The sequence below is a fragment of the Echinops telfairi genome, unplaced genomic scaffold, assembly GCF_000313985.2.
Source record: "Echinops telfairi isolate 266 unplaced genomic scaffold, ASM31398v2 ScPeMD7_25;HRSCAF=90, whole genome shotgun sequence".
Taxonomy (NCBI): Eukaryota; Metazoa; Chordata; class Mammalia; order Afrosoricida; family Tenrecidae; genus Echinops; species Echinops telfairi.
This window is the reverse complement of record NW_022103922.1, coordinates 9,565,020-9,579,263: the sequence shown is the minus strand read 5'-3', so window position 1 is coordinate 9,579,263 and position 14,244 is coordinate 9,565,020. Positions and strand designations below refer to the sequence as shown.

The window sequence follows — 14,244 nt, the reverse complement described above, 5'->3', positions numbered from 1 at the left end:
GTTGAGCAAATAATCCAAGAAGATGAATTACATTATGAAGTATCGGCATCGGAGGAAGACTCATTCACCACCTGCTCTCTGCAGATGACACACCTCGCTTCCTGACAGCGAAGAGGACTTGAAGGACCAATTGATGAGGATCAAATATGGATCACATCCCAACATAAAACAAACATTCTCACATCAAGGCCAAGAAGCAACATCCTGATAAACAAAGAAGAGATTGATGTTGCCAGGGATTTCATTGTACTTGGCTCGGAGATCAGTGCTCGTGGAAGCAGCCATCAAGGGATCCAATGACAGATGAGGCAGACGACCAGTTCAAAGTGTTCCAAGGCCAAGACATCACTTTGTGGGCTAAGATGCGCGCACCTGAGCCAGGCCATGGTGGTTTGGGGCACCTTGAGTGCATGTGAAAAGCAAGGAAGATGAGAAGAATTGATATCTGCAAAATGCTGGTCTTGGGGGAGACTGCTGGGCATCCCGGGGACTGCCGGGGAACAAAGATGTCACGGAAAAGGACAGCGTAACTGTCCTTCAGCCAGAGTTGGCAGAATGTCACCTCCCCTACTTTGGACATGTCATAGGATGGCCCAGTGGTTCCAGAAGGCTGCCATGTATGATAGAGAGTCGGTGAAAAGAGGACCCCGCCCCCCCACCTAGTGAGATACAGTGACACAGTGGCTGCGACAGTGGCCTCAAAGGTATCGATGGTTGTCTGGAGGTGAGGGCAAGCCAGTGTTTCCCTCTGTGAAATATAGGGGTCGTTATGAGTCAGAACTCAGTTAGATGGCACCTCACATCAGCAGAGGCTCTTCGATTTCTTGTTGAAGATGTCAGCTGTCAGTTATCTCTTGAAAAAGTATCCCTTTGGGGTTCCTATTTTGCTCCTCATAAATGAAAATAAGTAAATACAGGTATTTACCTCAGAGATATTGTCATAGATGTAGTTCTTGACAACAGCATTAATGAAATGTGTGCTTTCCCAAACCCATCCAATCTGAACTCACTGCTGGGGAATCGATTCTGATTTATAGCAACCCTGTGTTCCTACTGCACTTAAAGTCATATTTACAGTCCAGTATCACTTGCAGAGTGTTCCGTGCTGTTGTTAGGTACTGGACCATAGCGACCCGGTGCGCCCCCGAATTCAGCCCTGCTCGGTTCTCCACCCTCCTCACAATTGCCCTTGTGCTTGCACTCATTGTTACAGGCATGGTGTCAATCCATCTGGTTGAGGTCCTTCCCCTGTTCACTGTCCCTCTACGTGACTGAGCACAATGTCCTTCTGCAGGAACAATCGCGTCTTGTTCAGTAGCATCGTGATCAAGTGAAACACTGTGAGGCTCACCACAGGGTGACACAGAGGCACCACGTGAGCACGTGTTGTTGGGGTTTCCCAACACAGGATCGCAACAAACCTTCCTTTCGTGGAAACAAATAAGCAGAACCCAGCGTTTGTCCTGCTCAACGAAGATAGGGTCAATACAGCAAAGCACCCCAAACTAAGATATGCCTGTATGTTCTTCCCCTGTCACTTTTTGTACTCATTCATATGCACTCATTTTCCATTTTTCAGCAGGTGATATTTTGTTAATATTGTTTTTATTTGCTATTCACATTGTCTCCCTCTTGGTCAGTGAAATCCCCTTGAAGATGGCCTCGGTGTCCCTTTATCATAGGAGGAGCCTTCAGACCGTGTGTGGGGACAGAGAGAGAAACAGGATAGCATTTCCCACTCACACTTGAAGTTCCTTCACGTATCTTCCACTTGATGAGAATTGTCTTACACAAGAGGGTCCAAACACATGGGGCACTGTCCCGAGTTCCTTTGAGTGGAAAGGAGTGTTGCGTGATGACATGGGGGCTGGCGTGTAGGGGTTGACATCTGTGTCTAATCGTTTCCTGAATCTCCAGGCTGACTCACTAAGGATGAAGTGTTTGGTGAGGGGAAGGGCGGGGTAGTGAGGAGATAGGGAGTATTCACTTGTGGCTGGATGTATACCTCTGAACTTCTGTCTGCGGATTCCTAACAATACTTCCAGTTCCAAAGCCGTGGTTTGTTCTAGTATTCTTTTTATGTAACTTTTGATGGGTTGGAAAATTGATTTGTACTAACTACAACGCAGTGAAGCAGCCAGGATCACTGTTTTTCTTGGCCTCATTTGTTTGGAGCTCATCAGAAGTACCTAATGCTCACAAAACCAACAAGTGTAGATGCAGGAGTCAAACCCAGGTGTCCTTTTGTGGTTACTACTAGTGCCCTTGTCCCTCTCTTTATGGGAAACACACACATGCACGCGCGCACATACATGCGCACATGCAAACAATAAGTCCTAGAGCATTTACTTCAATTTGCATTTCACATATACGCTTCTCATATACAAACAATACGGTCTGATTTACATGTTCATTACACAAAATGGTTCGTTATTTTTATTTTCAAAAAAATGCAAATTTGTGGATGGCTGCTCTGATTTTATCCATGGCACCTGTTTTCTCAGCAAACTATTAAAGGGTCTTGCAAAATGTTTGTGGACGTAGGAGGCTATTGTGTTGTAGGATCTCAACAAAACATGAGCCCCCAAGTAGGAAATGAAAGCATGGGCCTGACTTCTAAACATTGGCTTATTTTCCAGGTTGTACCTGTGACTCCAGGTAGGCAGAGGTATTTCTTTTCCTTTTCCTCAATGCATTCCTCTAACATGAGCTCTTAAAGAACATTTGATCAAACAAAAGATTGTAACCATGCAAATGCTCATAACAACCAGTGTTAATTTTATAAAAATTGTCAACCCCACCTTAGTCACACAAATGATCATGTAAGTAGTTGGTGTGCTGCTATGTAAACATTACTCGGCAATCTGTAAGATCATTGCTTCTCAACAAGTTTGCTTGACTCAGTGCAAGGACTGCCTTCCAACCCCCTCCCCATGCAGAAAAGGTGTTAGAAAGCGGGGGCTTTGACCTGAAAGGCTCTGTGTGGTTTTTGGGGGGTTGGTTTGGCGATTTTTTTGTGATGAGTGTTGTAGGAGCCCCCAATAAAATGATTTAAAAAAAAAGGCTCTGTGTTTTGTTGGTTAGTTTGCTGAATATGTACTTTTGGGGGATGAATCAGCTTATCGATGTCCAGTTTTCTATTCTTGCCTGGCACACTTTGTGGGCCCTTGGCTTTTATGCTCAGCCACGGCCTTTAAGACACACCCAGATCTATTGTGAAACGAAGTCTTCCTTGACTGATGGATGGCCATATGAAGACATGCATATTAAGACATCTGTACATAATAACCTGCGGAGATGGTCTGGGAATAAACATTTTCTGTATTTTGGTCAAAGTGCTTTTCAGGGTGGGGGCAGGGCTGAGCCAGACCTTGTACTTATTAAACTCGTGAACTGTTCTGTTTGTGTCTCATCTGTTACTGGACCGGTTTCCCTCCTGTTTCAGAGACTTTCTCTCTGCCTTAGAGAAATCTCTGACTGTCATTAGAAACACTTTACTTTTATGATTTTTTCCCATTTTCATTCATATTCATATCATTTTGATAATGGCCCAGAATCCCGGCTTTGCTCGAAGATGTTGATTTCGCTTTTATTTCTTTCCTTTTTATTTTTCTGTTTTCAGTCATATTCAATTCACTTGCAGAAAGATTGATTTTGAATAATACGGTCATGATGTCAAAACAGTACAAATTATACCCTACTGCCATCTGGAATGGTAAAAATAAAAGCTTTTATTTACACCATTTTCTTTAAGGAATGAATATTAAATGTTCTCTCTCCTTCTGCGGGTAGTGTATTTTGCAAAGAAAATGATTCTTGTATGTAACCTGAGACCGTGGTTTATTCTAAAAGATAATGACTTCAAAACTCATTACTGCTCAGTAGAGGATCAAACAACTCACACAGTATCCCTTTGCTGTCTTCTGCATCCTCACCTAGACCAAGCTCTGGGGTGTGCCTGGTTCCTAGGAGCTCCCTCTTAACAGAGGAGAGAGCTGGGTGGCCTCAGGTTACAAAATGATTTGATTGGCATTAGGTCTTCCACTAAGTCCTGTGTCACCTGGTGCTCTGTCCTGTGAATGGTCATGTGCTTCTCTGACATTTAGATCTGCTGTGAGAGCTTGGGGGGCACTGATGGTCAGTGGGTAAGTGCTTAGCTGGTGGCTGCAAGGTAAATGGCGATGGCAGCCTTGGACTCCATAAGGGGCAGTTCTGCTTAGCACTATGAGTTTTCTGTGAGTAGGAGCGCTTGACATAATCTAGATCAGCGTTTCTCAACCTGTGGGTCATATTTCTGATGGTCTTAGGAACCTAGACACGCCCCTCTGTCTGTCTCCAGGTGGGTCCACCCACATGCACACACACCCACAGAGGAGTACCCAGCATGAAGACTGTTACCCATGCTACACCATGCTTCAAGACAAAATTTCATTGATTTGTCATTAGAAATAAATATTTCCCAATATATAATGACACATTGTTTTTGTGATGAATCACTATGCTTTAATATCAGATATTTACATGATGATTCATAGCAGTAGCAAAATAACAGTTACGAAGTAGCAACGAAAATAATATGGTTGGGAGTCACCACCACCTGAGGAACTGTATGAAGGGGTTGCAGTATTGGGAAGCCTGAGACCACTGCTCTAGATAATATCTGGAGCCTTGGTGGTGCAGTGGGCTAAGCACTGGGTTGCTTACCAAGAGTTCTCCTGCCGGAGAAAGATGAGGTTCTCCTAAAAGGTTCACAGGTTGGGAGATCTCATACTGAGTTGCTATGAGTTGGAATCTACTGGGTTGCCATGGAGTGCATTCCCCACATATTATAATAAAATGTTTCCTGTGAGTGTGCTGTTAGGTTAATGCTCCATCCCTCCACCTTTAAGAATTTTAAAAAGAGATACATGCACTCAGTAAGATTGCATCATGGAAACCCACACCCACCGAGAAAGCTCTGCCCCACCAGCGAGGAAAGACTCAAGTGTCTCCTTGAGCATACAAGGGCCATTCATTTGGGTTTTGTCATTCCTGTGAACACCAAGAATTCTGTTGTTGGCAAGATGAGATCACAATAGAGTATTGATACTTGCCCCCATTGTATTCTCCTGAACAGCCTTGTGTTGGCACGTGAGACTCACTCATGGCTGCAGTTAGGACTTTTATACAATAACACGGTTCCACAACACTTGTAACTGAGAGACGAGTAAGCACGCTTGTAAAACTAAGAAAAGGAGGCACTGAATGACGTTCCTCTTAGGCCGTGACAACGATGCCAAGGGAGCCAGACACCGTCTTTTCTGACCGAATAAAAAGCACAGGTCATAAAACAAACACTCGATTTACAACGACCGTGGCCAGTGTGTAAGTTAAATGATTCTGAAGACATGGATCAAAACAGCAAAAGAAAGGGAGTATGGGGTTGTTTTGCCTCGGATAAGCTGATACTGAAATCCAGGCGGTCCATTCAATCTTCACACATGATACATTGAGTGAGCACTGTTTCTACTCCATGGGAGTCAGTGGGTGCTGAACGGCTGCCAGGGCGCCAGATAGACAGAAAGGACACAGGTCTCGGGGGTCGATGGCCAGGCTTTTTGCTTCTCAGGCTCCTTGGGTGGACTTGGTTAGCAGTTGAATGAAATAACTGTTTCTCCCAGCTTGAAACTGCAAACAAGCGGAGTAGCAAGTGCTTGTTGATCATAGTGAAGGTGCCAAAGACAATGTACAGCCCCGCCGCCATGAGCTCCTAGGAATGGGGTTTGCACACTGATTGGTTACAATAAGGGTTTTATTGGTCACATTTGTGAAAGAGAGGACTTCAAGTGGGTCAGGTGAGTGGCACTGAGAAAAGAGAGAGGAGATTGGGAGGGACGAGTCTCTCCCTCCCAAATAGCTGCCTATCTCCATCCTCAGATGCCGATTCTGCTTTGTGGCTCCACCATCCTCATTACAACCTGTATGGGCTTAGTGGCTCCTGTGCAGGTATAATTGCCAAATCTCTCAGTATTGTAGTAGAAGAAAGGGGAAGGAGCCCTTGATGTCATTTTGGACTCAATTTGTCTTTCTTTTTTTTTTTATTAAATACTTTTATTGGGGGCTCTTACATTTCTTACCACAATCCATACATTCCTCCAGTGTGTCAAACACATTTGCACATATGCCACCATCATCATTTTCAAAGCATTCTCTTCCCACTTGAGCTCCTGATATCAGTTCCTCATTTCTTCCCCCTCCCTCCCCAGCCCACCCTCCTTCACAAACCCTTGATAAGTTATAGATTATTATTTTATTTTATTTTTCTTTCTTTTTCTTTTTATGATTTTGATAAATACTTTATTCCCTCCCCTCTTGACAGTAACAATGAGGTGTAATTGAATTTAACAAGTATTGGACACAAGAGAGATCCAACTGAATACAAATCAGTCTTTTCTCTGTTGTTGGGACATGCTGTTGTGTCCGTGCGGGTCACGCCAACCCCAGGCACACCCTCACAACACCGCACAGTCATGGCTGGGGGTTAGCCCATTGTTGCAGTGCCAGTCCATCTTGTTGAGGGTCTTCTATTTTATTTTAAATTTTTTTCCCTCATGAACTCTCCACCAAGCATGATGTCCTTCTAGATTATTATTTTCATAACGTATGTCGTCCTCCATCACCCCTCATCCACTTTTCCATTGTTTGTCCCCCTTGAGAGTGGATTATAGGTTGATCCTTGTGATCAATTCCCCATTTCTACCCCACCCTCGCCTAATCCTCCTGGTATCTCTACTCTCATTGTTGGCACGGGGGGGGGGGGGGGGGGGGGTGGGTATCTATCCTGGATTCCCTGTGTTGCGGGCTCTTGTCTGTAGCAGTGTGAATGCTCTTGTCTAATGGATTTGTAAGATAGAATTGAGGTCATGATATTAGGGGAAAGGAAGCACCAAAGAGCTAGAGAAAAGTTATGTGCTCCATTGGTGCTATACTGCACCCTAACTGGCTCATTTCTTCCCTATGACCCCTCTGTGAGGGGATGTCCAATTGTCTACAGATGAGCATTGGGTCTCCACTCCATGCCTCTCCCCACCCCATTCACATTGGATATGATTTTGTTCTGGGTCTTAGATGTCTGGGACCTGATCCCATCGACACCTCATGATCACACAGGCTGGTGTGCTGCTTTGTGGGCTTTGTTGCTTCTCAGCAAGATGGCTACTTGTTTATCTTCAAGCCTTTAAGACCCCAGACATCATATCTGCCCATAGCCGGGCACGATCAGCTTTCTTCACCACATTTGTTTGTGCACCCATTTTGTCTACAGCATTTGTGTCGGGTAGGTGAGCATCACAGAATGCCGAATTGTTAGAACAACGTGTTCTTGTGTTGAGGGAGTTCTTGTTGACTCAGTTTTTCGTCATTAGTGTAATAGCTGGAAATCTAAAAAATATTTGAGAGTGTTTGCCTGGAGCAAACATTCCTTCACAGTCAAGATTTTAAAATGGTTTGGGACCAGGACCACAGTAGCAGGACCAGGCTGGTTCAGTACCCTCAGCAAGAGCACTGGCAGCCTTAGGCCAAGGTGGCTTGGGGCCACCGTGGAAGGGGCTATGGCTTTAGCAGGCCATTTCAGTGTTCATGGCTTCCTCTCAAATAGGAGCGAGGTCAGCATGCGCGGAATTGGAGCGAAAGTAAAACCATCATTACAATTGTTTATGGATGAACAGTGGAAGCCTTTTAACTGAGCAAATTATGATGGGGGAAAGTTATAACCTGATCACTTGCCCACACCGAAAACAAGATGCTGTCCCATACAGCGCCAGGACATTGTCCTCCTACAATCTGTCCAGTCTCGGGTAGGTCAAGGGTTGTTCACAGAAGTTGGACGCCTGTGGGAAGTGAACTTGGGAAAATACTGACTGAGTTCCCACTTTCCTAAATGGAACCAAGAGTTTCACATCCGCACATTCCATTATGACACCACCCAGATTCACAGCCTGTGCTACATTTCCAGATCTTTCCGAGCTGCCATTCCAAACAGTGTGTTTGACTTCCCTGATTCACTAAACACAAGTATGTAGTAATCTGCCCTTTAATGGCCTCTCAAAATGACAGACCAAATGGCTTTGTGAAGGTCAAGTCTGATTTAAATTGTTGATGAATTAGTAGCTAATTCTGCATGATTGAATATTAATAGGGAACAGTGATAAGTAAGGCACTTCAGAGCTTAATGAGCACATTAATGAATAGGACAAAATGTTTTTCTTTTCACCTCATGTAAGAGTTTAAAACTACTAACATATTGACAAATTGTTAATTTCCGACCCTTGCTCTGTTCCCCCCACCATCATCAAAAGTTTATGTGGTTAAAAGATAAAGGGTATTGATTTTGATTCCTAAGCTCATCATGTGACATATTGGATGAGCTGTCCAAAGTGATGTTATCCAATGGCGAAAGCACTTTCATATAAATCGCTAATAATTGTAGAAGGTAAAAGAAGCAGAAGAGATGAGGGGAAAAAAGGCAATTAACATCTTCTAAACTACACCCACTGAGATAAGCATTCCAATTAGAAATTTCATTATTTCTACAGTTCATTTTATGTTGAATACTCGGTTTTATTGCCAAATACCTGACAGTCAAATTGGAAAGAAGCCACAACTGTCAAACTGTAGCAGCTCTGGCTATTTGAATCGTTACATTGTGGTGTTGCTCATGAAAATTTAATGAAGAAAGTGCATTTAAAGAGGTTCTGTATGGGGGGGGGGTGGAATTTAATCACCCTTATTAAAAATAAGAAACGAATGATCTTTACATTCTGGGTCCTATTAGTATGCAAGAAGAATTACCTGTGTTGTGCATTTGCGTCTCAGAAAAGGCGGGGGTTGGGGGTGGGCTCTAGAATGTTCTTTCTGAAGCCAAGAAGGAAAAGCGACATGGCGTCCATGTGTTAGGCTGCTTGGGGTGGGCACACGTCCGTTTTGTCCACTCTCCCCAAGGGAAAGACGTTATGTCTTCTGCGTGGACATTCAGGTTCCGTTTCTTTGGTGAGAGCCGTCAGGAAGTGGTTCAACAATCTTAGGCCTTTGACATGTGCCGCAGATGGGCCCCGGATCGTGCCTTGGTTCTTCGGAAAGGTGAACGGTGGAGGCAAAGTCAGGGCCACGAAGGGCGCATACAAATGTAACTAGTAGGGAAACACTGGCAGGGAGGCACAGAGCAACTGGAGGTACAGAACCGCGCAAGAATCCCAAGGTACCCTTAAAAAATTGTTTTTTAATTTGCCTAAGTGGATGGCTTTGGGGGGATCTGGCACTTCTGAATGAATATTAGGACTTTTTAATAAGGTGACGTTCTGGGTGTCAGAGGAAGTACCGTTGACTTGGGAACACTTGAGGGGAGTTATTTTTATCCTTTGAAGCACTTGTATGTTGATAGCAGTTGGGTGAGATGTTTAATAATGCCATGTTTGTTGTCTAGCAGCTCGGATCTCTCTCCTCTTCTGATTCTCTGCTGCCCTCTTCCCCCTTAAAACTGACCTATCGATGTAAATGCATCGGCAAAACCTTTAAAGCCATGAAGGACAGGAGGATGACATTCAAGTGGGAGAGATGGTGAAAGGCAGCTGGGGCTCATGCGCAAGATACATTCCATCCCTCCATCCACACGTACTTTTTAACGCTCCACTGTAAATCTCAGAAAAGCGTCGGGAAATGTCATTCTTCGCCACGCCTTGGTGTCTCCTCCTTTTTAAAATGTTGTGCTTTGTGGGCAGGTCCAGAGAGCCGGTTTGTTTTCCATCTAATAGTTGGCACACATCTAATAGTTGGCACAACCATCTAATAGTTGATCCACCAGTGTGACAGCCCTTTTCAGATACCTCTCTGGGTTCGAGCCCCTGGCTTCCTTCTTCCTGCCCCTTCCTGCCTTCTGAGCTTCATTTGAGGTACAGCCTACCCGGGGGGCTTCCAGAGTCAATTATCCTGGGAGTCCATGCCTCTGGTTCATTTGACAGATCCATTGTTTGGCTGGCAGGGTACCTGTGGGGATGGGTTCAGTCCCTGGTGTGAAGGCTGTTGAAGAGTCCTTATCAGTCCCGAGTCTCAGCAATCTCCACTGGGCCTCTTTTATGATTTTAAACTTTGTTTCACACTTTGTCCCCCTCCATCCAGGACCTCCTGTTGTCTTTGCCATGGTTTCAGACCCTCGTTGGTTGTTTATAGACTAGTGATTGGTTGGCTGTGCGTGAAGATGTGTAAGCATTCATTCACCTATCACTGTCTTCTCCAGAAATGCTTTGGCCTTTAGTCTTGTCAGTAGATTCCAAAGATAACCTTTGACATATGTGCTCGCTAGCTCTTGCCTAACTTGACGTGAGAATCATTTAGGTTGCATGCTCAAGAAAGCACTCCCTTTGCCCAGCTTTCATCACAGTCAGGTTTCCAAACACCCCCCAAGGTACCTGCATGGCAGGGTCTTGATGGAACGAGACAGTCTGACGTTGGTAGTGATGAGTAATGAGGGGAGAGGAAGAATAGACTGTCCATGCAGATATCGCACAGCCTAAATGAAATGCAGTACATTGAAGTTAGCCATGCTTCTGATATTATTTTAAGTCGCTAACCCACTAGGTGCTCCTAGGTAGAAAGATAAGCCAATCTGCTACATAAAAGATTCACAGGCTTGAAAACCTCATGAGGCAGTTTGCCCTGGACTATAGGCTCACTCTGAGTCGGCATCAACTTAACTGTGAGCTCCCTGTGTGGCTGCCACCAAAATATTCCGCAGTCTTGGTGTCGAACACAATTTGTTGCGACTTCTGTCTGCTCTTTTGGTCTGAGAACACATTTTTAGCTAATATCAATAGTCTACCACTCTTACAGTCATTGCTTGCATGTTTCTATGGTGCTGGAAACTATGCCACAAGTATTTCAAATATGAGCAGGAATACCCATGGTGGATGGGTTTCAACAGAGCTTCCAGACTAAGAGAGACCAGAAAGAAAGGGGTGGAGATGCTTTAAAAATCAACCAAGGAAAACTATGATTCACAACGGAATTCAGCTGGTCCTCCTTTTATCAGAGGGTCCATTCCAACAGCTCCCTCAGAAGTTGGTCATCAGGATCTTTTAGAAGCTAATCCTCGTCTTTGGGACTTGGCAGGAGAATGATCATATCAGTAAATAACACGCTGCAACATTGCATACCATGCCTCTTATTAAGGATAAGATTATTCCGGAAAGAAAGAAATGAGGAACGGAGGGATGAGGAGAGGAGGAGGAAGGGAGGGAGAGAGGAGTCCATACATGGTTGTAAGTGCCATTTGTGGATCATTTGCACATGTTATAAATCAGGGGCTGCCTAAACCGTACAATAGCATACTAGAAAATGAACTTGCTGTGTTGGAAGACAATGCATAATAGCTGTTAACAACAGACTCAGCTATACCAGTAGTCATGGGAGTGGCGCTGTGGCATGCGATATTGTATTCGGTGGTTCATGGGGTAGATGGTACCAAATATAACGAGGACTAACAGTGTATGCTTCCTGGTTTTGTATTAGAGTCTCAACAAATCTTTAATAGGAGAAGAGGCGCCTGTCCTGATAACGTGTGTGTCCCCTTTTTGTCTCACAGAGGACCAAATTCCAAGGGGCTTCCCTACCATTGACATGGGCCCCCAGCTGAAGGTGGTGGAGCGCACGCGCACTGCCACCATGCTTTGCGCGGCCAGTGGGAATCCAGATCCTGAAATCACGTGGTTCAAAGATTTCTTGCCCGTGGACACGAGCAACAACAATGGCCGCATAAAGCAGTTACGATCAGGTAGGGTCTCGTTACTGTTTCTACTGACTCCTAAAGAATTAAAAGAAAATTCTTTTCTCTACTTTTTGATTATTTTCCTTTCTTTCTTTTATTTTTAATTTTTAGGTATTGATTTTCTCCTTCTTCTCTCTCTCTGTTATTTACTGTGTTGTCCACGTCTGTGCTGTCATAGCCTGTCCCAGAGTCCGTCTCTCTCCTTCTTTCTGTTCTGCAGCTTCTGTTTAATCCACCTTAATCACTGCTGTGACTGTATATTTTGATATATGTATATATTTATTTTTTATCTTTTGGTTAATTTACTGCTCTCCTGCAGTACCTGACAGATCCATTTCCTCCTGTTTATTTTCTTCTTTGTTTTCTTTTGAACCAAATTTATCTCAACATTGGACTTCATTCAGAACTGTCAAGAAGCTCCAATGGTTCTGTCCATTAATTAAATGTTCATAGGAAACACTAACATGATTTAATTTATGCAAGCCTGTTTTCTGCCGTCTTTTCCACATTTGACCTCATCACGGTACCAAAGTGTAGTAAGTTTGGACCCAGCTGCTCTCTCTTCATGAACACATACAGCACAGAACCGCCAACCCAAGACGAACCAGATGTATTTTTCAAAAAGTGAATGTGCAGCACAGCACTGCGGGCAGGAGGGGATTTGGGTTAATCTGGGTACGATACCTGTGAGTGAGCCTTTTCTACACGGTAGCCATGGTAGTGTGCGCCCAAGCTGTAGTTTATTTTTATGTTCATTTTTTTGAGCCCTCCAGGGCCTGGATCTACAGACGTCTGCTTTCGGTGTAGACTCCAGGTCTTGCCCATTTCTCGCTCTTCATCCCTGTTGCCTGCCCCCTCCCCAACCCCTGCTCTGAGTTTATCCCTTTACTTTCTTTAGAGTAAAACTAGCGATGGGTCTCAAATTCCGTTCGTTTTCTACTCTGTCCCCTCGTGAATGGCATGGGACCTAGATTCATAAGGCTGTTTACGTTGACGTTTGGTAGTAATGTTGCTATAGAATTCTAAGTTGTTTTAAATGCCTGTCTTCCCAGAATTCTCAGCTTTTGACCTGTCCTGTCTCGTTAACTGCCTCTCTATGCTTGTTGTCAGCAGAATTGTGTAGATTAGCCTTCTGTTGTTGTAAATAAAGAATTAACTTGTTCACCTGTAACATAGATGATTTAGTAGTGTATAATAAAGCTTTAACTCTGAAAAATTTGTACCAAATTCTAAGGAATATAATAATATTTTTATGCTGTCTCTCTTCTCTCCGTATTTAAATCTCCAGAATCTATTGGTAAGTGCTTAGTTCTGAAGCGCACTTCACCCCCCTCCCACTAATTTCCGTGTTCAGAATATTATTATTATTATTATTAATAAAATGCATGGCATGCATTTTACTAACTGTCAGTGTAGACACCAGGACTGCGTAGCGGCGCGCACAGACACACCTCCACAGAATTGTTATGGCTGAGAGTACTGTGTAGATGAATAAAATAGTGCACAACTTATAGCCCACAACTATAGCAGAGCAGGGAGCACAAGTTGAACCCGTCAGCCGTATTAGTTTTCAGTCAGCCTTTGGAATTTCTGACAGTATATATATAAACATAGCTCTATATATATACTAAAATAGATTAGCTAGTGTATTCCTAAACTGTGCTTTTAAAAAGATTGTATAGATCCTCCTTTTTTTTTTTTTTTTACTTTTTGTTTGTTTGTCTTAAAGGGATACAAGGCCTTTGAGATATCATTCTAACCCTGTTAAACCCCACCAGACATAAGAACACAGTTGCTTCTCTGAGCAAAGCAATGATGCCTATTGAGGTCTTTGCCCTCTGGTATAATGCAACTTGCTTCTATGATCTAATAATACTATCTAATATATTCCTGTTTTACCAGTCTAGTAATTCAAGTTTCTTTTAAGACCTTATTGAATTCTGTAAATCTAATTTAATTCTTCTCCCCAGCCCTAGCCTCCTTCTTCTCGTACTAATGCTTCTTCTTTCTAATCTTATTTGCATTCATATTATCCACCCAGGTGGTACACCAATAAGAGGTAAGAGTGCTGACCTAACGTTCACAGAATGATCTTACTCATTCTTCCTGCCCTCCCATCCCTCTCATCTTTGTCCTGTTTCCCAAGCCATCCCAAGAACGCCCATACACTTGATTTCCTCACCGCTGTGCGTTCCTTTTCGTACTGTTGGGTTATGATCGGTAACTCTCATATTGTGAACTTTCCTTTCTTTTTTTGCTTTCCTTTCCTTTTTTTACCCTTTCCTCTTTGTTTCGTCGTTCATTTCTTTCTTTCTGGAACCAATTCTTTAAGTTGTGATATGCTTCAGAGGAAGCATATCCCGGTCTTCAAACCTCAGACCAGTCACAGCGTACCATCTGTCCCTGTTTTTTCTCTTTTTCTTTTTCCTTTTCTTCTTCCTCCTTTT

At 43.6% G+C, this 14,244-nt stretch overlaps 1 protein-coding gene across 45 annotated transcripts in view; it reads left to right on the top strand.

Moving 5' to 3' along the window:
* Nucleotides 1-14,244, top strand: part of PTPRD (protein tyrosine phosphatase receptor type D) — a 995,611-nt gene that overhangs the window by 761,800 nt on the left and 219,567 nt on the right. For 21 of the 45 annotated variants that reach the window (XM_045289116.1, XM_045289120.1, XM_045289135.1 and 18 more), the window contains 3 exons: nucleotides 11,615-11,803; nucleotides 13,086-13,094; nucleotides 13,839-13,856. In XM_045289116.1, the coding sequence (XP_045145051.1) occupies nucleotides 11,615-11,803; nucleotides 13,086-13,094; nucleotides 13,839-13,856 (216 nt within the window). The remainder of the gene's footprint in view (nucleotides 1-11,614; nucleotides 11,804-13,085; nucleotides 13,095-13,838; nucleotides 13,857-14,244) is intronic. The other 24 variants (XM_045289153.1, XM_045289139.1, XM_045289138.1 and 21 more) reach the window with 3 other exon arrangements.